Raw genomic sequence first — 23426 nt, forward strand, 5'->3', positions numbered from 1 at the left:
AGGGAGGACCGAGATGTAGTTGAGAGTGAAACCGGCTTCGAAATCCGGCGGTAAAGTCGATGCCTCATGGAACGGCCCCGGGCAATCTTAGACACAGAAAGCGGCGAATTCTGCGGCATACAAGTCTATAAAATTGATATTAGGGGTGAATATACAGTTTACAAGATCTATCAGAGATGCCCCAAAGAACGCCAACAGTTCCCAAAGAAATACATAGATCATAATATAGCCCTTGGCCTCGCCCTTTATAGACCAATGCAAATGTTGGTCGATATAGACCCGATGCCTTTTCTAGGTCTCGGCCTCCTTCAAAAGTTCCGTGACGGTAACAAACTTGTAACCCCTCCTCTTCGCCTCCGGAAGCACTTTCTTCAACATCGGCACCGTCCAGCTCCTCCGATCATGGCAAATGATGATAGCCCCGGGCCTCAACATGCTCAAAATATGATTCGCGTTCATCCACCAGTACGGGATCTGCGGGTCATGAGGATATATCCCACCAAGGACTATCCTGTACCCCAGCCTGTCGACGAGACGCCGCATGCGATCGCTGAACAAGCCCGATCCCGGTCGGAAGTAGTTATTCGGCGGATCGATCCCTTCCTTCTCGTACGCATCCCGGAGCATCTGGCGCACTTCGTAGATCTCCGACTCGAGCTTCTCGTCACTTAAAGATCGTGATGGCTCATCGTGCATGGCGTGGTTCCCGAGCTCGTTTCCATTCCGGATAAGTTCCCGAAGGCGATCCTCTCGGCCCTCGACCTGCGAGCCGATCACGAAGAAGGTCGCCTTCGCATCATTTGCTCGCAACAGCTCCATTATCTGCCGCGTGTGCACGCTTGGCGCATCGTCGAGCGTCAGCGCGATGATCTTCTTTTTCGTCTCGACCTCGAAGAGGACATCGGGCCATTTTCGGGCAAAGTGTCGGATGAGGGCCGCCGGCGGCTTGTAGATGACGTAGAAGGGAACGACGAGGAGGAGGACGAGGAATATGAGGAATAGGAGGGTCTTCATTCGGTTGCGCCTTGCGCGCCGGCGCAGCTTCGTTGGGAGGCGGAGGATGGAAAAAGGAGACATGTGGGATGGTGACGGGACTCGGACAAGGGGTGCCTACTTTACCTCACCATATAGGAAAGGCATCGGCTACCTGAGACTGGAGTCCATCAGATCAATAGGGAAAATTAGGACCGTCCGTTTGCGACTCAACGGAGGATGTCGACCCTCCGAGAGATGCGAAATGAGTTGATCGTGTCTGTCTGCTTGACAACGCAGCATGCGTCTTGTTGGTGCAATCATCACGTGATCAACTGCCCAATCCCGCTGGCGCTCGGAGTCCCGAGTCCGGTTAAGGCTCACTTACACGACCTGCTTCACTGATTAGATATCGATTTTTTTTGCCCTTGAATAAGAGGTGTGGAGCTCTCTTGGTGGTTAAGCTGGGAAGAGCGGACGCAGTGGAAACCGTGGAAGTCTCATTTTCTCGACTCTAGTGCGGTAGATCCTTGTTGTGGGCTGGCTTGGCTCTTCAGATCAAATTGATGCAAGATCTCCTTGGCATTGCACTGACATCACCGACCAAGACTGAATGAAGACGAATGGCTTGCATGGCCAAAGCCGCCTCTCAGTCAAAACTAAGGGTCCTGGCCTCTGCCAGCATGGATTAGCGACATAAATTCGGTGTCCCCCTTGCCGCGAACCCGACAGCATTATCCCTCGATTGATCCGACTAGAGGGAGTCCCAGTCAAATACTTCCTCCATCGTTTGGTTAACAGGCCCGAAAGGGGCCGTGTCACGAAGCTAGTCAACTCGGCGCAGATCAGTCGACCTGGGCGGACTGATTGAAACTTCATCTTTTTCATCGATATGCCCCGCATAGAGCAGGTTGAGCAGTAAGACATGACCCTTGGAGAGCTTCGTCTGGCCAGGTGATCTCTTGATAATACGCCAAACCCCATGTCTTAGTTTCCCGTCTCACGACATCCACTACAAAGGTACAACCGTGTATCTTGAGCCTCCTGGACACTCTTCCCGTTATCACTTCAGCCCCGGGCCATATTGATCCAACTATCCAAGACCGGGTACTACTCCCAGGCCCGTGCTGTCTCTTCTCTGCTCGAAAAGGCTGGTTGATCGACAATCACTCCCTCCCCGCAACTGCCGCGCCGACCATTGAAACAGCGGGAGGAAACCCGAAACAATTTTGTTTCTCACGTTTTCTCTTTTCGTTTTTTCCTTGCGCTTTTCTTCTTTTTCCCTTTGCTAGGCAGAAACGGAAAGTCTCAGATGTTCTTTCGTCATCTGTCCGCCTTTATCCAGCCTATAGAAACACCGGGAACATTGTTTCGAGCTTGAGAAAGTGTTCAGGACTGTTTCGATATCTCATGATTCAAGGCTGGTGGTCCGGCACTGGATTTCGACCGCAAGCGACCTAAGGCTCACGTTCTTTCTCCCCCGGAGTGTGGTGTGAGGACCGAAGAGTCTAGCCTAGAGAGACAAATAACTTCTCATTCCAGTTCCCCATTCAAGGATTTAGGCGGAGGAATTAAGACGCATCTAGTATTAACTTCCCACCAGCAAGAAAGACAATAGAAACAAGCAAACCACCTCCAGGTTTCCCTCCTAGCCAATCCGCAGGTCGTCCAGCAGGCTTACTCAATATGGAGGTTTAGGCAGTTCGGGATTTTAACGTCCTGAGACCGCTCCATCCCACCTCGTGGATTAATTAATTGCAGCAATCAAATGACATGGGCCGACGAGGAAAAACCGCCACTAGCACTAGCAGAAGAAGGCCAAGGATCGACTAGTGGTCCTTTCCCCCATGGGGCACTCGTCGAAGGTTCCAGGGTTTCGACGGACAAGTGGAGGAAGCACACGGGGAGTTGCTCGCCTCGGCTTTTGGCAGGGTCTCACATGAGCTTCACGTCGCATATTATCCACCCCGCACTCCAAGAATGTGCACCTCGTTTTCATAGTTTAGAGAACACGATTTTCGGTCTTGCTAGCTCCGGGGTGGCAAGGGCCAGACCACATGATAGCACTAGGCCCAGCAATGTTGGTAAAAGTTACTGTCGAGTTTCAAGGGAAGGCCCATAGATCACAGAGACTCATAGGCAATCAGCTTTTTGGGGAAAATGGTATCTCAATTGGAACCGACATGTAAGTCGGCAGAAATGTACCAGACTTGGTAGGTTGCTGCCTCTAACGGCACGGGGAATATTCACCACATCACTTGTAAAAAGAAAAAGCCGCAAGGCGTTCGGGGGGTGTAAAGAAAAGGGGAAAAAATTGACAAAATCAACCATTTGTAAAAAGCCCCAACGCCAGATGTCCCTTGAAAACCGTTGCCATGTAGCCCCCTTTGCTTTGCCCTCCATTCATTTGGTCCAATCCTCTCCTGTTGGAATGCGTGCCCTTATATCGCCGTTTGCCTGTCCAGTGCTCGTGTGTAGAAGTAGTGTAAAAGAAACGTAAAGGTATGTACAGTGAAGAAGAAGGATGCGTCGAAACTATCGCGGCCTTAGATCCAAACCGCAGGGGCGGGTCTGGCGTGTGTGGCATCGCGATCGTGGAAGAAAAAGGAGGCAATGTTCTTGATGTCGTTGAGATACACATCGGCACTGATTTTGCAAAGCCCACGGGACGCAAGCTCCTGCTCCTCCTCATCAATAATTTCGAGCTTGCTGCTGACGCCGAACTCCTCGGCGATTTCGGTAACCTGGGCGAGCTCGAGACCGAAGGGGTGCTGCGAGGGGGGTGGAGGAGTGTACTGCATCTTCTCGACAGGAGCACTCATGGGGGCGTAAGAGCCGGTCGACGAGATACCGGTGGACTGGGTCTGGACGGAGTCCTGGGACATGCTGGAGAAGGAGGTGGCAGTTGAGGCGCTTCGGGTGAAAGAGTAGTTGCCCCTCGACATCGACCTGGCGCTGTCCTTGGGCATGTGCGAGATGGACCTTTGGCGATCGATAGAGGCCTGCTTCGTGTGCGAAGGGGCGCGCTGAGGAATGGCTGGCGCGGATGCCAAAGGTGAGTTACTGGAGACCTGCGCGGGCAGGGGAGGCATAAAGTAGCATGACAGGTGGTTCGGCTCGGGCGATGTCGATCGCTTGAGCTCACTCGAGGGAACATCTGGACTGGTAGGAGGAGTGGACGCAGCAGTTGAAGGACTGCGATTAGACTCTTCATCGGTGTGCGTCACGGACTTGGTAGAAGACCTGCTTGAGGTGCTAGTGGAAGGCCTGGGAAGATCTGGTGCATTGTACGAGAGCATGTTCGTCGTGTGAATGAGTTCGATGGGTGCGGAAATCTTTGGGCGCGTGGCAGACGAGTTGGATCGAGAAGGGTGAGATCGACCCGAGTCGGTTCGGCCAATGGTCTGCTTCGTAGTCTTGCTTCGCTGCATGGCGGCCCTCTCCCTCGCCTCTTGAGCAAGCTCAAGGCTCATCTTCACCTTTCGCGTCGTCAACGCTCTGACTATGGCTGGCATTGTGCTGGTGGTTGTCGACTTTTCGGGTTGACCAAGTCTTGGAAAAGGACGACAAAAGGGGAAATCGAAAGTCGGATTGCCGTGAAGACGGGAATAAAAGCAGATTCGATTTAGGGTCTGGTGGTAGCGCACTGGCCTGGGCCGAGAGACGTACAACCAGAGCGGGTGGGGAGGAGAGACAGTGTCTTGGTACGGTAGCAATCAATGCTACAAGCTGCAGTCGTGATTGGGGGGGTGTATGCAGAGCCAAGATTTGGGAAGGTCAAGTGGTAGCAGGTATCAGTCACGATGTGGTGGTGGGTGCGGGTGGTATGAAGGCGGGAGGGTTCAGTTGTGTCTGGTGTGTGTCCACGGACGAAGAAAAAGGATGCAAGCGCTTTAGCAGCAGGAAAAAGTTGTTGCAGCGAAGAATTTCAAGGTAATAAGGGAGATGCCACTTTGGGAGAGGCGTGCGCGGATTGATTGGAACTTGAATCGAGGTGATCAAGAGACTCTGGGTCTTGACAAAAATAGGAAGCTGCGCTCGCCTTGGTTGCGACTGCCGCGTGGAAATCCGAGGAACTCTTACAAAGTAGCTCCAGTCCAGGAATGAATGGAAGAAGAAAAAAAGTTGAAGAATAAGAGAATGAACTGCGCAGAGTTGCTTTCCGTTTAGGAATCCGGTCCTCGTGAGAATACGAAGTAATAAATGAAAGGAGCTCAACCAGGGACGCGACTCTTCAAACCGTCAAGGCGCGTGCAATGAAGTCGTACCCGGAGTGCAGAAAACACTGGATTGTGGCAAGTGAAGCCGTCCTTTTCTCAAAAAAGACGGGTGAGGTTCGTCAGGAATGAGCGTGACAAGTGTTACTGTAGCCGAGGGTTGTTCCCCGACTTGTTGGACAATGAGTGTGAGTCTCTAAGCTGTGTCGCTATGTCGCTGGCTGGCGAGAGTTTGTCCAGGTCGCTCCTTGAAAGTGTCGACAGGGCATGTATCTTTCCGGACCAGCGAGAAAGTGAACAAAGAACAAGGAGCGAAGAAGAAGCGAGTCTGAAGGAGCGTAAGGCTTGAGGTCCAAAGGCAGGCCTTCGAGGAACGAAAGTAATCGATCACGGGAGGATCTGGAGTTCGACGATTGAACATGAAAAGGAGAGGAAAGGGCGGAGATGGGAGGGTTGCAGAGGGATTAAAGGCACTTTGGGCTTTATTTTTCCTCTGCCTCTTCGAAGGAAACGTTGATGTTGGGCATGCAAGTACTTTACGCACTCAACATCGTCTGTGAGGTACATTGGCCGATTAGTTTGCTGTCCCTCCCTACATACTGTACTCATACGTAGCATCTTGTCCACTCTACTGCATGAGTCGGCATCTCCCCTCAGTTCCTTTGCTTTTCCAAGTCACAAGTCCCCTGTCCCCGATTTTTCTCTCGAGTTGGTCCGGCGATTATTATTCGCCCATGCTCTAGCTTGGCTCCCTTGTCCCCTGAGTTGGTCGAACATCTGGTTCCCCATCGTCCAATCGTAGTGCCCATCCCCCCGCCCACCCCGGCCAGAGTCTCCAGGGTTCTTCCCACATCTTCTTTGCTGTCACCACTGTCGCCCGATTTCCATGTCAAAACGGGGCTCTCTCATCCTCCTGCAGCAATTTACACTATTTCGTACTAGCTCAAGGGTCAGTCGCATGCGCGAAATTCAGTCGTTGGACAGCACAGAATGGGGCGAGAATAGTGTAAAGTTCACCATATGGTCCCGATCGCATCAATGATTCAACTCGTCAACTTGATCATCAGAGTGAAAACCCGGAAGTATTTCGCTTGCAATCCAGGTATCTACGAGTGTTTCGATATCGGCAGGAAGGAAGTTCGGCTTTGCAGCGGTACGGCTAATTACCTGAAGCGCCTTGATGGAAAGAGGATCAGCGCATGGTTCCAAGGCTCGCGCCGGTACCTCATCCCGCACCGCAGCGACCAGCAGATCAATGCCTGTAAGTACAACTCAGACAGCACAGCAAGGAAGCCCACAAGGTCGGTAGCGCTCCACCAAGGGCCAAGTGTCTCGAGCTAATACTGTACGTGGGCGTGTACTCAGTACACTCCACTGAGAACTCGGCGGAGGATTAGGGTAGAATTGATGTTAGTCAAACAGCCAGGCGGTGTCTGGGACCGAGAGAACGGCCACGACCAGTTATGGACCAGTAATAGAGATTTACCAACAGAAGCGCAAAAGACTGACACTAGCGTACTCAAGCCAGTCAAACACTGGATTCCGGTTTATCTCTCGAGCGCTTGGTGTGCTGGTGTGCCTCCTCCCCTCTGCTCTTTTCACATTCCAATGGTAATAACGTTATCATCTGACATGAAAAAGTCCCTGCTTCGCTGCTTTTCTCCTTCGCCACTCATGCGAAGACGTTATTGGAAAAGCAAACCAAGGGATCTCCATTTATCCTTCGTCCCATCCAGGTTTGGGCCTCTTTTGCCGGTGAAAGCTCTGGTCTCACTTGGGATCCAAACATGGAGCCCAAAAATGATCACCGGTGGTCCCAACTAGTTCTTCGTCCTTCGTCCTTCGCCTGGACTTCGGACGAGTGCCCAAGAGGTAGGATACTTTGTATGTACAGTGCTTATTCACCAACACTGTAATATCATTTTGGTGCCTGTGGATGTAACGTGTGTGGGGCTTTTGTCACTCTTGAACAGCATTTGATTGGCCATGTTCTTCGATGTTTCTGGGAAATGTGGGTCGGCGTTTCAGGAGCGCTAGGGCTACACGATTGGTGCGGTGCCTGTGTGCCTGCGTAAGCCCACCGCCGCCCACGGGCGATCCTGGATGGTCACTGGGCACTCCTGAGTGCAGCTACTGGCGCCCCATCCGTTACTGTCTTTGGCTTACGCCACCTCCGTCCGAGTTTGTCCTAGACATTGGCGTTTACTGTTTCGGACGCCACCCCTGCGAATGAGGCGAGACCAGATCCAACAATAGTCCGGTATCCGCATTGTGATCCACGGCTCAGAATTGTTCTAGATGATTTCGTGATCCACGCGGCGGACAGTGCGCTGTCAACGAAGAGAGAGAAAGTGCCCTTCACAAAAACTAGTAGAAATGAAAAAAAAAAAAAAAAAAAAAAAAAAAAAAAAGAAAGAGGGCAAAAGAAGAAGACAGTCCTGAAGGTCGCGAACCGGGGAGAGCTTTGAGCATTGGAGGCGGAACCCGGTTTTGGGAAAGGTTTGGATAATCGGTGACCGAGAGCTTGCTAGATGAATGACACGCGGATGGTCCTCCTGCCGATAAACCTTCTCGCCTTCCTCAAAGAGGTAAAATGGTTTTTCGGTTGTGAGTAAGAACCCGCACCGCTCCTTGTCTTACTTTTTGAGTTTTCGACTCAGAACTTCTTCTGTTTTACGTTGTAAGGGATAACGTAAAGGGACCCTGATGACATCAGAGGACCAATCCAAAATTTTATCGTAGGGCCAAAGAAGGGTTTGCGCGAAATGTTGCATTTGGTTTGGTTGATTCGCACCCAAGCCATGACCAAAGGTAAGGCGGGTCGGTCATCACAAGCAACAGGGCGTGTGGCGTAGTGGTATCGCGTTTGCTTCGCATCAACATCGGAATTTTCCAATGGCGTCTGTAAAAGGTCACCGGTTCGATCCCGGTCACGTCCAGTTCGAAGCACAGTTCGTTTCTTTTTTTTACTCCGCAAATGGCGCTGGCACCCCTCTCTTTTTTTCTCTTTTTCTCATTTTACTACAACATATGAATAAGTACGAAGGTACGAGAGTTAAGCTCTCTAAAAGCATCATCACCGTTGCTCATGTATGACAAATCTCAACTCTCGTGCAAGTTTGACCTCATGTAGTAGTCGCACTTTGTGGTGGTGTCCCTCCAACCTCACACCAAACCTAGCATTCGCGGATACTTTTATCTGCGTCTCAGGCGGCAACGCTCCCGGTATCACCCATACGCAACCGGAAACCATAGTTTCTGCTGTGACACCATTCACTTTGTGTTCTCTTTATGTTCATGACTGATACTGTCTCGGTATCTTAGGAGAAGGTGTCAGGGAAAAAAAAATCCAATTCTCTAGTCTTCATCCATAGCATCACCGCTAACAGCGTCATCGTCATCGTCGTCATCATAATCGCCCTCCTCATCCTCTCCCTCACTTGATTCGCTGCTCTCCTCCTCCACACCGACAAGTCTATCCTCCTCGCCAACCGGCACATCCGGAACCCTGCCAGCAAAGGCTTTCCTTACAGCCGCATTCGTGCTCGTGTCCCATACGTGTATAGTACCGCGACTACCAGCCACCGCAAGCCTGAACGCCACCTCGGGATCAGGTGCAAACGTCGCGGAAAACACTTTCCCGACGTCCAGGTTCCTCGACACCACCATGCTCGGTCCCGTGGGTTGGATGTTCCAAATCTTGACCGTCTTGTCGGACGATCCTGTGGCCATGAACCCTGGAATTACGCTGTTGATGTCAAAGGCCGAAACTGACTCGTCGTGCGCCTGAAGTGTCCAAACAGGCTTTGTCGCTGTGGGGTTCGCCGGCGCATTCCGGATATCGTGGTAGTGAATCATGCCGTTCTCCGTTGAGACGAAGAAGTTGTTTTGGTTATGAGGATCCCACCGTACGTTCTCTACGTCGCTCTCCACTCCCCACCGGGGCACTTGAGCATCTGGCGCCCTCATATCGGCCGCGACAACAGTCCTGTCATAGCTTCCGCTGAGTAGCACCGTCGACTCGACCGGGTGCCATGCTACTGAGCACACCTTATCCGTGTGGTAAGAGTAAGACTTGGCGCACTTTGTCGTGTGGAGATCCCAGAGCTTGATGGTCTTGTCGGCCGATGCGGAGGCTAGTAGGTTGCGGTGCTTCCTGTTAGCAGCCAGAGAGAGGACGGCGTCGACATGGTACTCGTCGTTGGCCTTTTTCGACTTTTTCTTCTTCTTTTTCTTCTCCTTCACACCTTCGGCATTCGCGCCTTGGCCAAGGACCGCGTTGGGGTAAATGCTGTCGATGGTGTCGAGATCCCAAATCTCGATGTCAGGATCCATTGTACCTATGGCGACGAAATTGGCCCTCGATTCCTTGTCGACGCCCTCCTTTTGCACGGGGATATCGAGCCACTCTACACACAGCGGGATCGCGGGGAGCATGATGTCGTGATGCACGTATAGGTTGCTTTCGTTATCTTCGTAGACGTGTACTACGAGATGAGCGAGATCATCTTCGACCTTGGCCGCGAGTAAAAGATTATCCGTCGCCAAGATCTGGAGGTCCTCCCTATCCTCGTCCTCCTCCTCATTCTCTGGTAGCTGGATATAAGGGTCATCTTTGTTGGACTCGTAGTATGTAAGTGATTTAATGTTCCCAAACATGGCGAGGGGCTGGCCCGACGGGGCGCCCTCTTCGTCATCGTTGTCGTAGTTCTCGAGATCGTATTCTTTGAGGTCGTCATCTAGCGCAAGGCTGTTCAATCCTCAGTTAGCAACTTGGAATCGTATACTGGTTCGGCCTCGCCCTAAGAAAACCTACTCATCTTGCATCTCCTCCTTCTTGGGTTTCTTCTTCTTCTTTCCCTCCGCTTCACCCGAACCATTCTGTGATGTCTCTACCTCGTCTTCAGCATTTTGAGCCTCCTCGAGGTCTTCATTCGCATCGTCGAGCTGGAGCTTGGCCAACTCCGCTATCCTCTCGAATTCGGCCTCGTCAAAATTGTACTTCGCGGGGAAGGGTGCCGCGACTCCGCGCGGAACCCACTGGGCCGCCGTGATCATAGACATATTTGATCCGGGCGAGGTGTGTGGGCGGTTTTGCGGCCAGATATTATTGGGGAAATTTTAGTCTTGTGAACCTCGAGCGGTTCGTTGCATTTTGCGCCCGAAGCACCTAACAAAAAAAAAATCACAGGGGAAAAAAAAAAAAAATTCAAGGTGGGGTTTATCTTATCAGCGATAAGCTAAGGTGGTGGGTTCAAGCTAAGCGCTAGTGTCGTTAAAGCAGCTGTTGCCACCGGCTCACACGTGACAACGCGCTTCACACTCGACCTCAAATGTTGGGCATCGGTGACTGTGGCGCCTCATCTAGATCTCCGTCCCTTCACAAGAAAATCAAAACGCACACAAAATCGCGTGGAAGGAGGAATTCTGGATAAAAATGGACGATACTGAGTATTCTGGGTATAAGCCCAAGCCTCGATACGGCGGCGCGAGGCGGGGGCAAAACAGATCCGAGAGCGCGTCATCTCGAAGATTCCAAGGCAGGGGCGATGAGACCCCAAGGGACAGCTTGCGACGCGAAACGACGCCCATCAACATGCAAGAAGATCAAGATGACCAGGCTCTTGATCGGGATTGGTACGGCGGAGATGATGGTGGTGGGCATGCGTTAGGTGACGACTTCTACAACCCTTTCGGCTCATATGATGAGACATCGTGGGAATTCAAAGCGCAGGAAGCCTCGGCGCGGGCGCAAAAGACTACGGGGCGTTTTGATGCACAGAGGGAGCAGCGCCAGAGGGATAATGAAGCGTGGGAGATGAACCGGATGGTCGTGTCCGGAGTGGCGCAAAGACGGGACTGGGCTGCGGATTTCGACGACGAGGATACTACACGAGTACACCTATTAACGCACGAATTACGGCCGCCGTTCTTGGAGGGAAAGACTATTTTCACACGGCAACAGGAACCTGTGTCGGCGATCCGCGATCCTCAGGGCCACATGGCTGTTGCCAGCCGGAAGGGAAGCAAGGTTGTTAGGGAGGCGAGGCAGCAACGGGAACGACAACGGCAGGCGCAACAAGCGACAAGTATGGCGGGCACTATGCTTGGAAAAGTGATGGGTGTCAGGGATGAGGATGATGACGCCGATAACGCCATGGTTGGTGGAACGGGGCAGGATAGCAAGAAGGTCAGGGTCAGCATGAGGACGAAGGATGACAAGACTAAGAGCGGGGCCAGCAGTTTTAGTCAGTCGAAGACGCTGAGGGAACAGCGAGAATTTCTGCCCGCCTTCTCGGTGAGGGAAGATATTTTACGGGTCATCCGCGAGAACCAGGTCGTCATTGTGGTTGGCGAGACCGGCTCTGGAAAGACTACGCAGCTCACGCAATATCTTTACGAAGAGGGCTATGGCCAATACGGAATGATTGGTTGCACTCAGCCCAGACGTGTGGCAGCGATGAGTGTTGCTAAGCGTGTGAGCGAGGAGATGGAGGTGCCCCTGGGCTCTACTGTCGGCTATGCCATCCGTTTCGAGGATTGTACGAGCAAAGACACGATCATCAAGTATTTAACCGACGGTATCTTGCTGAGAGAATCAATGGCCGATTCGCAACTTGACAAATACTCATGCATCATCATGGACGAGGCTCACGAGAGAGCTTTGAACACCGACATCCTCCTGGGACTGTTCAAGAAGATCCTTCAACGCCGACGGGACTTGAAACTCATCGTAACATCTGCCACCATGAACTCGAAGCGCTTTTCTGACTTCTTTGGAGGTGCGCCCGAGTTCTTCATTCCCGGACGAACTTTCCCCGTCGATATCATGTTCCACAAATCCCCCGTCGAAGATTATGTGGACCAGGCGGTGCAGCAGGTGCTGAGCATCCACGTGTCGCAGGATGCGGGAGATATTCTCGTCTTCATGACTGGACAGGAAGATATCGAGGTCACTTGCGAACTGGTACAAAAGAGGCTAGACGCGTTGAACGATCCGCCAAAGCTGAGCATCCTGCCCATCTACAGTCAGATGCCTGCAGACCTGCAGGCTAAGATCTTCGATCGAGCGCCGCCGGGAGTGCGCAAGTGTATCGTGGCGACGAACATCGCAGAAACCAGTTTGACAGTCGATGGTATCAAGTACGTCGTCGATGCAGGGTTCTCCAAGCTCAAGGTGTACAATCCCAAGATCGGCATGGATACCCTCCAAATTACACCTATCTCGCAGGCCAACGCGTCGCAAAGAGCTGGCCGTGCCGGCCGAACAGGACCCGGCAAGGCATACCACCTATTTACTGAAAAGTCGTTCAAGGAGGAGCTCTACCTGCAGACAATTCCCGAAATCCAAAGGACGAACTTGAGCAACACCGTGCTCATGCTCAAGTCGCTCGGGGTGAGGGATCTTCTAGACTTTGATTTTATGGATCCTCCCCCGCAGGACACCATGACCACATCCATGTACGACTTGTGGGCGCTTGGAGCTTTGGACAATCTCGGAGACCTCACCGAACTCGGACGCAAGATGAGCGCGTTTCCCATGGAGCCATCGCTTTCGAAACTGCTGATCACGTCGGTCGAGTACGGATGCAGCGAGGAGATGATTACTATCGTCTCCATGCTATCTGTCCCCAACGTTTTCTACCGGCCCAAGGAAAGGCAGGAGGAAGCCGACGCGCAGCGCGAGAAGTTCTGGGTGCACGAGTCGGACCACCTCACGTACCTCCAGGTCTACTCGGCGTGGAAGTCGAACCGGTACTCGGACGGATGGTGCGTGAAGCACTTCCTCCATGGCAAGTCGCTGCGACGAGCCAAGGAGATCCGTGAGCAGCTTGTCGACATCATGAACATGCAGAAGATGGAGCTCACGAGTTGTGGCACGGACTGGGACATCATCCGCAAGTGCATCTGCTCGGGCTACTACCACCAGGCGGCCAAGTACAAGGGTTCGGGCGAGTACATCAATCTGCGCACGAACATTGCCGTGCAGCTCCACCCGACAAGCTCTCTGTACGCGAGTCACCCGCCCGATTACATCGTTTACCACGAACTTATCCTCACAGCGAAGGTGTACGTGTCGACGGTCACCGCAGTGGATCCGCACTGGCTCGCTGACCTGGGCGGTGTGTTTTATTCGATTAAAGAAAAGGGATACTCGGCGGCGCAGAAGAAGATGATCGAGACGGAGTTTAATAGGAAGATGGAGATCGAGGCCAAGATGGCCGAGGATAAGAGACGCGCCGAGGAAGCAGAGGAGCGGCGGACCGGGGATAAGCGGTGGGCCGAGGACGGAGATGGCGGTGACGGCCCGAAGAGGAAGACGGGGAGATCGGGTGGCGGCGGTGGGGAGGACCGGAAGATTGTTCAGCGAGGCGCTGTGCGGAAGGTTGTGAGGAAGAAGGGTGGATTCAGGCCGTATTGAAGCGAGCATTTCGTGTGAACTGTTTTGTAAAACATACTGAAAGACCGGGGGACAACCGACTTCTTGGATCTATCTACATGCGTTGGGGGCAATTGGCGTACGAGGGTACCTGGGAAAGCATCAAGGCTCATGATAGAAGATATAAATGTTTATGTATCTATTAGTCTTGTGTCTATCATTCATGATTCGGTCTCTGCATATGGATTGCTTTGGCTCTCTGATCTTTCTTTTTCTTTTTCTCTTTTTCTCTCTCTTTCCCTTTCGACTTGCACTTATCAGTTGAACTAAGCCTTCTTCTTCGCCAAAAGGGCCTCGAACCCAGCGTTCAAATCATCCCTCAAATCCTCCCAAGACTCAACCCCCACACTCACCCTCAACAACCTCCTATCAACCGTCGCGTCCGTCATAGCGCGCCACTCAATCAAGCTCTCCACACCCCCAAGACTCGTAGCATGGTGGAACAAGCGCAACGTGCTCGGCAGCGCCCTAGCGTCGCCCTCCTCGCGCAGCCAGATGGAGAAGACGGGGCCGAAGCCGCGAGGCATCTGCTTCCTCAGCCAGGAGCCCTTCTCGCTAGCTTCCTTCTGTAGACTCGCGTGCTGGACGCGCTCGACGAGCTTAGACGCCGTGGTGGACTCGTCGGCGACTTGGGCGGCGAGCCAGGCGACGAGGTTCGTGGCGTTGGCGCTCTGGCGCTCGACGCGGAGTTCGAGGGTGCGCAGGCTTCGGAGGCCAAGCCAGCCTTCGAAGTTGCCCATGACGGAGCCCAGGAAGACGCGATCGGCGAGGAGGGCCGAGTCCCAGCCTTCTTCAGCAGCGCGCTTAGGGTTCACGGCGAGCACACCGCAAAGGAGATCGGAGTGGCCACCGAAATACTTGGTGCCGCTATGCATGACGATATCTGCGCCATGCAGGAACGGGTCCTGCAGGGGCGGGGGCGCAAAGGTGGCGTCGACGGTAAGGTAGGCGCCGACTTCCTTGGCCTTGCGGGAGTAGAATTCCAGATCGCGCGCTTCGCCCGTGGGGTTGAGAGGCGTCTCGACGTGGATGATGTCGCCGGGTCCGAGGTCGGAGGCGGGGCAGTCGAGAGGCAGGACTTCGAGGCCCGTGAGGCGGGTTAGGATCTTGAGGACGCCGTGGCAGCCGTGGTAGCCTTCGCCTATGGCGACGCGGCGCGGGTTGAGGTGGACGATCATGGCGTGGAAGGCGGAGAGGCCGGAGGAGTAGGTAAGTGAGGGGCCGTGGAGGATGGCTGTTAGAAGGGTTTCGAGGCGGGAGATGTTGGGCGAGGAGAGGCGGGAGTACATGTGGGAGTCGGCGGGGGCGTTAGGCTGTATACATGTCAGTTTCCCTGTTAGTGAGGTTCCTCTTTTCACCTATGCGCGATTGGGGATTGATTGGGTCAATGGATGCAGTGGATGAAAAGAGAGACGGACATCAATGTTCTCCATGGGGATCAGGTCTTCCGGATTCCTCGAGTATCGATACGTCGTGGACACATGCATCGCGGGCGCCACAGCGCGGTGGATGCTAAAACCATCATCGGCGTGGATGGCTAACGAGGCGAGTGCAAGATCGTGTACGCCGCCGGTTTGCGCCCTGTTCGAGGAGCCGTTCGAGGCGCCACCCGCTGCGCCATTGCCGTTCTCCGTGGCAGTCATGGTTCGGTGTCAATCTTGCAGTGTTTGCGGAAGGAAGAAATCGGTGCGCGTTGTTCCCAGTTTTCTTCGTACGAAGGAAGAAGGAAAAAGAAAACGAAAAAAGAAGTGAGGTGAGTCGAGATTCCTATATCGGATCGAATGGAACCGCACGCTTGAGATGAGAGGTTCAAGATGGCTCCCCGCGGAGATGCACTTTGCGATTTCGTCTTAGCCGACAACGACGGTGCGGATTCGGTACCAATAACGGGCAATTGGTCAAAGTAGGAACATTGAAATCCTTTGGATTCTTTGGGTCGGGGATGGACAGATATATGTGTGTCTGAATGTGTGTTCTCCACGTATCTTCTCAACGGACCTGGACTTGGAGCGATAAGAATTTAAGGTGGGGAACGTGTGATGTCGCCATTCTTTGGTTTGCCGTTTGATCCTTGTCTTTCTCAAGGAAGTGTGACGGCGGTGAGTTTTGACGTGGCTCCGACTCGGCCTAAACTGAAAGCCGGAACGAATCGATGGCGCGCTAATCTACGTACTAGTGCCAGGGCCAAAGACAAGCGCAAAGTACACTACAGGTTCAGGTGCAAATGCAGCTGGGAAAGGCGTGGCACCGTGGCACCGTGGGCGTGGTGAGTGGACGCCGAACGCCCTCCGGATTACATCGGTATCCAATGCCGGAAATCGGAGAACTCCACGCCAGCACACGAACGGAACAACAGGACTGGTCCATTTTTAACTCGGATTTCTTGACGAGTATTTTCTTTTATTTATGGCCGCCGGATGAATTTCAATTTCGACATCAATAACTCATTAACATTATATACTGTATACACTGGATATTTCCAAGCCTCCGGCGTCTCCTGATTCCTCTAAAAAAAGCCGCGAGTCCGTATTGTGTTTGTCGGAAGATGCGGAGCCGCACCCTGTCTTGAGCCTCGCTCGACGCCTGAACTGACCCAACCCTGCCTTGCCTGATGAAAGAGTGATGGAACACTGATCTCATAACATTGTATTCGTATACCCACGCCCCGTGATTTCCTCACACTGCAATGGACCTATTCAGGCCAAAACTAAGACTCTCTCCAACACCAGACTGATCCTGCAAACCCTCAATCGGACCATTATCTGTCGTAAACAAGAGAAGCCATCCAAGCATATCTATCCTTGGCCGTGAAAGGTGATAATAATAATAAAAAATAACATGGGAAAAAGGACGAGAAAAGGTGGAAGAAAAGAGTACCAACAAAAGAGGATGGAGAAGTGGCCCTGAAACAGAGTACCAGAGAACTAGAACACTAGAGTCGGCGCATCCTCTCAAGCCACCTGCTCTATCCCCCCCCGGGACCCGGGCCTCTCCATACTTCCCAACTCGGCCCCCTGTCCGCTATGGCCCCGCCTCCTCCTTCCCGGCAGGAATCGCGAAACGGTGGGCTGCGCGGTCGTTCCGGGCTCCTGGTTCTCGGAAAACATGCCGAAGAGGCCACGGCGCTTCGATGATGCAGGATGCTGCGACGCCGCCGGATCGTCGAGGCGTACGTCCTCGAAGGAGGCGTCCGACTCTTCCTCGGTCGCTGGTTGCCTCGCGCCACCATTGCGATTGCGACCTGAAAGCGAGGAGCGGGGTGGGTGGGGAAGACGGGCGGAGTCGAGACTCTGGCGGGCGGGGATTTGGTTCACGATGGGGGACTTGGCGCAGATGTCCTGTGGAAGAAAAGTTCAGTGTTGGGCTAGTGGCCTCAATAGTTTTGTACGAAGTAGTCTCGGGCCACAACAATCTTCATCAGGGATGGAGCTGGGGGATGCTCAGTGTGTGGAGGGTGGATTGACAGTGTGCAGCTGCAGGGTAGGTGCAGACACAGGTGCAGGATGCAGGCGACTAGACAGGAAAGGACTTACAAATGACCGTCTGTACGAGTCGAATGACTCTCGAGAGATCGAAAAAGCCTCAATGTCTCCGTTGCTATTCGATATCTCACATGACGTCCGGGAGGCATGATAGCGTCTCGACCAAGGACTCCTCTCCGGATTCTCCGTGGGCGACGGCTAGAGCAGGGCCGAGTAGAGTGATTAGTTCGACTTGCGTAGCATATAGCATAACATATTCCTTGATGACAAGAGGTTTGACAGTAGTTTCGTCACGTACCGGGAGGTATACGCCACTATCGTTGACGACTGAACAGCAAGGCGGGCGACGGCTGAAGATTAGCAGTGCGACAACGAACAAAGGATCGAACTGGGCAATTGAAGGTGTGACGATGGCTGTTCCTGATCTAGTGGCGGGGCTTTCAACACTGCCCGCTGCCCCATGCCCTTCCCAAAAGGCGGGGAAGCCTGTCCCGTGCGACCGGACGAGGAATAATAGTGTAGATGGCACTAAGAGGAGAAGGGAACGAGAACGAGAGGACTAGAGATCGAGATACTAACCACTCATCTTGTACTCGCCGGTGTCGCGCGGGGTCTTGATGCTCAGGATCGACGAAGCCTTGGACCCGACGGTGTCGACACGCTCGAACTTGGGTGGGTTGGAGGCGCCATTGCCATTGCGAGCATTCGGGTCGGAGGGTGGCAGGTTTTCGTCCTGGACGAGAGCGACGCTCGTGTTGGAGCGTCTGCCAAAGGGATTCCTAAGAGGCATATTGAATATAGACTGAGAAAGTAGAGGAGAGATCAAGATCAGGTGCGCGAAATGGAGCAGATGCTGGCAATGGGAAGATCGGATGAAATCCAATCGGACAAGGGGGGGATCTGGGCAGGTATTATGGAATGATGGTGTTATAGCGGAAGTGGGTTATTCAAGCGATTACTGACGTCTTTCTGGGGCGTCTGCCAAGGGACAAGACTGGACTGGACTGGCTGGATCAATGGAACAAGAATCAATGGATCGATCCGTCCGGTCTACCAAAGGACCTGTGGTTCGGTACACGACTTCGCAGCTCAGTGGCTGGCCTGACCCACTGACAACGGGTTAATGGGGTACAGTTCTAGAGCGATCAATCTCCTAGACTCGGGAGGTGAGAGCAACTTTGGTGTCTTCCATCATCAGATCAGGGGTCCAAATTGAAAAGTGGTGCTTCGTGTGATACCAATGATGTGAGACTTGATTGATTGATCGCGACGAGAAATCAACTGATCAAATCAAATCCTTAAATCCAGCGGACTTAAGCGTGCCACATATAACCTCGTGCAACCACTCCATGGCCTACGCTCACCCCAAAATGCCTTGCTCAATGCCTCCTCTGACCGTGCTGGATCCCAATGCTAGCGGATCAATCGACTTCCACCATCAATTTCGACCAGACCATCAAAGTACGGATGCAGCGGGATAGAGTTCATGGCCTTCCCTGTCTGAGCGTCTGAGCCCAACATTGCTGAAAGGGTCCCGGCGCTGGCTTCTGAAAAGGGTCAAGTTCGTTCCAATTAAGTTTCACCCTCCTGATTTGCTGGATCTAGTGTTCTTGGATCGGTTCATTTCATTGAACTTGATTAAAGAATTAAAGGCTTCGGGCGCCTTGGTGGCAATGGCAAGCCCCTATAAATTTACGATTGAGATCCAATGCCTCGGATCGGTTAGTCCTGGCTGATGGCAACAAAGTTCACCAAGCTTCGAGTCCTGTTCTTTCGATTCCATTTTTTGCAATCCATTTCCAGATCGAAGTACTCTAGAAATGTCCCTCGGAATCCACAGAAGAAAGGGATTAAATATTGTTACATATATACTCTTTCTACCTACACTTCTACTTACACACTCATCCAGTCTTGTTAGTCGACAGTCGACGGTCCTAACGCTCTAACGCCCTAACGCCCGCGGACTAGGCTGCTAAGCCGCTTTTCAATCATCTCTCTCCCCTCAAATGTCCTCCATACCTCATGCGGCGCATCATCAACAACGTCCCAGTGCTTCAGGTTCGAGGTCAACTTTGTAAGGTCCCGCTGCTTCCCCTCCCACGCCACATGGCGCCTCACCTCCAACCCAGAAGTGATCACCGTCAGCGCCGTGTCATTCTTCATGATATTTCGACTGCTGAGCACCTCGCGTTTCGTTAACGAGCTAGCCACCAAGCTTTCCTGCAGCCGCGCGAAGATGTGCCTAGGGTTGTGCTTGGACGAGACGCCCCAGATGCGGTCCGCGCTCTTCCTACCCCTAAAGATGGCCCCGGGCAGTGTATCCAGGCCTAAAGGCGAAATGATACCCCAAAGCCACAGCAAGATGCCGCGTTTGGGCGACCCCAGCCTGTCGAGATCAACGTCGTGCAAAGGGTCGATGAGGAGCAGGCCTTTAACCTCGGCGCCGTGCTGAGACGCGAATATCCGCGAGTAGTACGATCCCACGCCAGCGCTGGCGACGACCCAAGGTCCTCTCTCCCCGGCCTGCGCAAGAGCCTCGCTCATGATGACGGCTTCCATCCCCGCCGAGAGAGGAGAGGGCGCCGTATCGCTCCACGCGTAGCCCGGCCGATCGACGTAGCAGTATCTAGAGATGGACCCGTTGCGCACCGCGTTGTGGGCCAGGTCGGCGAGCCCATGCTCCACGGCGTACTCACCGCCCTCGAAAAGAACCGTCGGCAGCTGCCGGTCGCGCCCCGGCGAATCTGGGACGTTGGGTGAGCAGTACACGTGCATCCTGTAATGTCCGCCGTCTACCCAGTACAGGTTCCCCGGCGGTGCGACCCCAGCGTCCAGAGATCGCAGGATCAGGGTCAATGTCATCAAAATGACGGCGAGGCACAACGCGAAGAGACCGACGGTCGATGTGAGCACTTTGGACCACTCGCCGAGGGATCGTCTGGTTTCTGGCCGTCCAGTGAGCCGCTCCTCCTCTTCGGCCTTGCCCCATTCTACCGTTCGGTCTGCCGCTAGCACCCATAGGCTTATGAGGAGGACCCACGAAATGCTGGTGACGCCGACCCATCCCTCCTCATATCTTACCATCTGCACGGCCAACGTGAGGATCGTATTAACGAGTAACGCAAGCTTGGCGTGTACTGCAATTAGTGGTTTTCTTGATTCATTCGTAGGGGCAGGATCAGGAAGACAATCTTGGAGAGGGTTGGGGCTGACCAAGAGAACGTACCGCCATACAAGCGCACAAGATCCGCGCCGACTGGGAGGGCGTGCGAAAAAAGGCCAAGTCGAGTATCAAAACCAACAGAGCGACGGTCGTATTGCTAAAAGCGAAGAATCCAGATCCTCGCATGTGGAATCCGGGAGGTGTGATAAAGGTCGAGATCAACAATATGATCCACCAAACCGCCGTAATGAGGGTTAGAATGACGGTTATGTGTCTGAACATGCGAACCGTCCAGAGATTATAGGGCGACACCTATCTTTCCAGTTAGTTCGGTTAACGCGTCTTTGCGTCAACTTTCGGCAAGGGAAGTAGGTGTGTCTGTGCCATGAGAAAACCGTACGGCAGGATCATCGGGAGTTAATAGGGCCGGTGTGGCCTCGCGGTGGTTCCCCAACAGGCGCGTTCTCTCGTTAGTTGAGCCGCCATCTTCGGATCTCCTGTCGCTTTGATCGCTATCCCTTGGATTACCCCAGAGAGTTGGCATCTTGTTGAATGGTTATTTCTGCACTGTAAAGGGCCGAGTTCGTCTCGAAGATGTAGAATGTTGTGGACGCCGGGAAATCGTGCTGAGCAACGATTAAATCCCAGATCTATTTCCTAGAACTTGTATCCAATCTCTCTCCTGAGGAGAATGAAATCAGGGTAACGTTTGATTGAATGTGAGCGATTGGGATGAGGATCCCAACCTCATGGAGTATTTGCCCCATTTTATCAGGTGCTTCATAACTTTGTCTAACATCGTCATTCCCTGGCACTTACATCAACCCTTCCATCCCCGGAATCGATCTAATGCCTCCTACGTCATTCCGATCTGTTCAAAGTTTCGATTAACCCGCGAACTAGCGCTTTAGTCCGACCATGATCTTTCATCTCAGATTCGGTGAGAGTCCATCCTCGCTTTGGACAAAGATTGTCTAAGTTTAGATCTTGGTCACGAGGAATCGCTTGGGGCAAGAAAGTGAAACTCCACAATGACATCAAGGATGCTCATCTTCGTGGTTTCGAGAACTGTGAAGAAAACAAAAGTTTCCCCATGCTTCACTGAATTTGTACGCAATGAACTCCATGAAAGCTTGGGGCCATCGGAGAAATATGTCCGAGACTTTCACACCATTGCAACGATGGTTGCAGCCGATGTTCATGGCTTATACGACGATCAGTTCCTTCGATCTTGATGCGACTATGAATACATCCGGATCTCAGCTGGAGATCCCCCGACATCCTCTCAGCCTGCCGAAAATTGTCCGTGTATCGTGTCCGGATGCCATGCCAAGCTCGTATTTTGCCCTGATCTAGAGAGCTACTCCGAACCACAACCCAACTCAAAAAAAGGAAAAAGAAAAGCCAACATGGATTTCTTAAAGCCGCTTACGCTAAGATTGGGGACATCTATTCCCCAGCCTTCTACTGCTCTGCTACAGAGGTTCACCTCTTTGGTCCTCCCTGCGAATCCTCGTTTAAGCACAGGGCTCAATATGACCTTCCTTCTTGTGTCACTCTGCCGCCTGCGATCAGCAAACCATCAAGAACCAGAAAACAGTCCCAGTTGAAATGAAAATATCACGTGACACGGGGCGATCTTTCTGTAACCAGGGCTACTTCAACGTCACAAATCACAAATATGTGCTCATTGTGATAGGCATTCCGGAATGTTTGTGGTATCCAAGTGCAAAAGTACGTTGGGAGGATCCTGTTTGGCATCCTTGGTTGTTGCATTTCCAAGGCAAGGCTTGAGATGTTCGTTTCTTGGCGCATTAGGTCGGACAGCTCATCATGTACGAAGTAATGATGGGTTAGGTATGCAGAGGAAGTGCTACTTCGTCCTCCAAGCAACAGATGAGAGCGAAAAGGGGACGTCTGGTTTCCATTGCTTTTGTTCGCGGAAGCTTTAAAGCCCCACAAGCCACAAGCGGACAGACAAGCAATAAGCAACAAGCAATAAGCAACAAGCAACAGGAAACAAGAACAATGGTCCACAATGGATCACAATGATTTGGTGCGCGACCGGACGGCTGGTCCCTCTCTTTGGGTTGCCCTATCTCGAGGTCTGTTTGAGACTTTGAGAATAATAGTAGAGAGTTCTAGATGTGAGTGTGCCAGTGAGATGAGATTCCTCGTTCGCAATTGGCAATTGGATAATTATGACGCAAACGGTCTCCCCTGAACTCGATATCAAATCGTTTTGATTCTCTCGGATTTTGGTGGCGGAATGGCCTTCGTGGAAGCGCGGAGGCCAGACAGAGACAGTATAAGACTGCGAACATCAATGTACTGAAGTACAAAGTACAATTGTACCTCAGGTGCAAGTACAATTGTAGTCAGGGGTTGACAAGACTGACAAGACCCCGCGTTCGAGCAACCCACAAAAAAAACGGGTTTTGCTTCGCCAGTGAGAGAGATCGTCAGTTGCAGTTTCCCCCAACCTTGGTTGGACGAGTGGGCCAGGGACATTGAGGGAAGACGTGAAGATAAAGAATAAAACGGTCTGCGAACTCATCTATTTTCTCTCTCGCCTCGGGTCTTCCAAATTTACAGTTGCTTAGCTGCACTAGCTTGAGGAACCTTGATCTTAATTCAGTAATCGGTGAAACTACTTTGTAGCCAAGGCTGGCAGCCCCTCTGAAGTAATTTGGAGGTTTGAGGCGTTAGGGTACGTCGTCGAGGCTTTGCGCTTTGCTTAGTGTAGATCAGCGGCTAAAACCGTTTTTGTCGCTGGTTTCTTAACGGCCTCTTTCTTCTAACGGCTGGCGGCGCAGCCCCCTAATTAATACATTACCACCACGAAGTACGAAGTATTAAACTAGTTGTAAGTGAGACACTTCATCAATCTCTGGGTCTAAATGTGCCCCTTGTACTTCGTACTGGTACATAAAGTTGTTCATGCGAGGATAAAAAAAGTAACTTCGAACATTTTGAAGATTTCTGAAGTGTAATAATAATGTTAATTACACTCCGTTCCCTCCCAGGCTAGGCTACCTGGCCGTCCTGACTTGTATTAGACCTGCGTTGTAATAATCATAGTTAGCATGGTCCTGTCTTCAATGCTCTCTCTTCGAAGTGTTGCAGTTGGTGAATCGAGACTTCTGGCAGTT

At 52.5% G+C, this 23426-nt stretch overlaps 5 protein-coding genes and 3 pseudogenes across 5 annotated transcripts; 2 read left to right on the top strand and 6 right to left on the bottom strand.

Annotated features, from left to right (window-relative positions):
• Window positions 1–291: 291 nt before the first annotated feature.
• Window positions 292–1077, bottom strand: SAPIO_CDS3121 (annotated as a pseudogene; the record flags this gene model as incomplete).
• A 2441-nt stretch (window positions 1078–3518) lies between these two features.
• On the bottom strand, window positions 3519–4487 carry SAPIO_CDS3122 (annotated as a pseudogene; the record flags this gene model as incomplete).
• A 1740-nt stretch (window positions 4488–6227) lies between these two features.
• On the top strand, window positions 6228–6586 carry SAPIO_CDS3123 (uncharacterized protein; the record flags this gene model as incomplete). Its single annotated transcript, XM_016785986.1, has 2 exons — window positions 6228–6450; window positions 6555–6586. The coding sequence occupies 2 exons, from the start codon at window positions 6228–6230 to the stop codon at window positions 6584–6586; spliced, it is 255 nt and encodes an 84-aa protein (XP_016643992.1).
• Window positions 6587–8546: 1960 nt separating this feature from the next.
• SAPIO_CDS3124 (putative WD repeat-containing protein C17D11.16) lies at window positions 8547–10253 on the bottom strand (the record flags this gene model as incomplete). The annotated part of the gene is made up of 2 exons (XM_016785987.1): window positions 8547–9939; window positions 10006–10253. The coding sequence occupies 2 exons, from the start codon at window positions 10251–10253 to the stop codon at window positions 8547–8549; spliced, it is 1641 nt and encodes a 546-aa protein (XP_016643993.1).
• A 532-nt stretch (window positions 10254–10785) lies between these two features.
• Window positions 10786–13611, top strand: SAPIO_CDS3125 (annotated as a pseudogene; the record flags this gene model as incomplete).
• A 284-nt stretch (window positions 13612–13895) lies between these two features.
• SAPIO_CDS3126 (putative trans-sulfuration enzyme) lies at window positions 13896–15272 on the bottom strand (the record flags this gene model as incomplete). The annotated part of the gene is made up of 2 exons (XM_016785988.1): window positions 13896–14942; window positions 15048–15272. 2 exons carry the CDS (start codon window positions 15270–15272, stop codon window positions 13896–13898), a joined length of 1272 nt encoding a protein of 423 aa, XP_016643994.1.
• A 1308-nt stretch (window positions 15273–16580) lies between these two features.
• On the bottom strand, window positions 16581–17901 carry SAPIO_CDS3127 (uncharacterized protein; the record flags this gene model as incomplete). Its single annotated transcript, XM_016785989.1, has 4 exons — window positions 16581–16967; window positions 17163–17172; window positions 17243–17438; window positions 17691–17901. The coding sequence occupies 4 exons, from the start codon at window positions 17899–17901 to the stop codon at window positions 16581–16583; spliced, it is 804 nt and encodes a 267-aa protein (XP_016643995.1).
• A 1160-nt stretch (window positions 17902–19061) lies between these two features.
• On the bottom strand, window positions 19062–20818 carry SAPIO_CDS3128 (Uncharacterized protein; the record flags this gene model as incomplete). The annotated part of the gene is made up of 3 exons (XM_016785990.1): window positions 19062–20237; window positions 20338–20586; window positions 20675–20818. 3 exons carry the CDS (start codon window positions 20816–20818, stop codon window positions 19062–19064), a joined length of 1569 nt encoding a protein of 522 aa, XP_016643996.1.
• Window positions 20819–23426: the final 2608 nt, after the last annotated feature.

This window comes from Scedosporium apiospermum, assembly GCF_000732125.1.
Source record: "Scedosporium apiospermum strain IHEM 14462 chromosome Unknown SEQ_SAPIO_0088, whole genome shotgun sequence".
NCBI lineage: Eukaryota > Fungi > Ascomycota > Sordariomycetes > Microascales > Microascaceae > Scedosporium > Scedosporium apiospermum.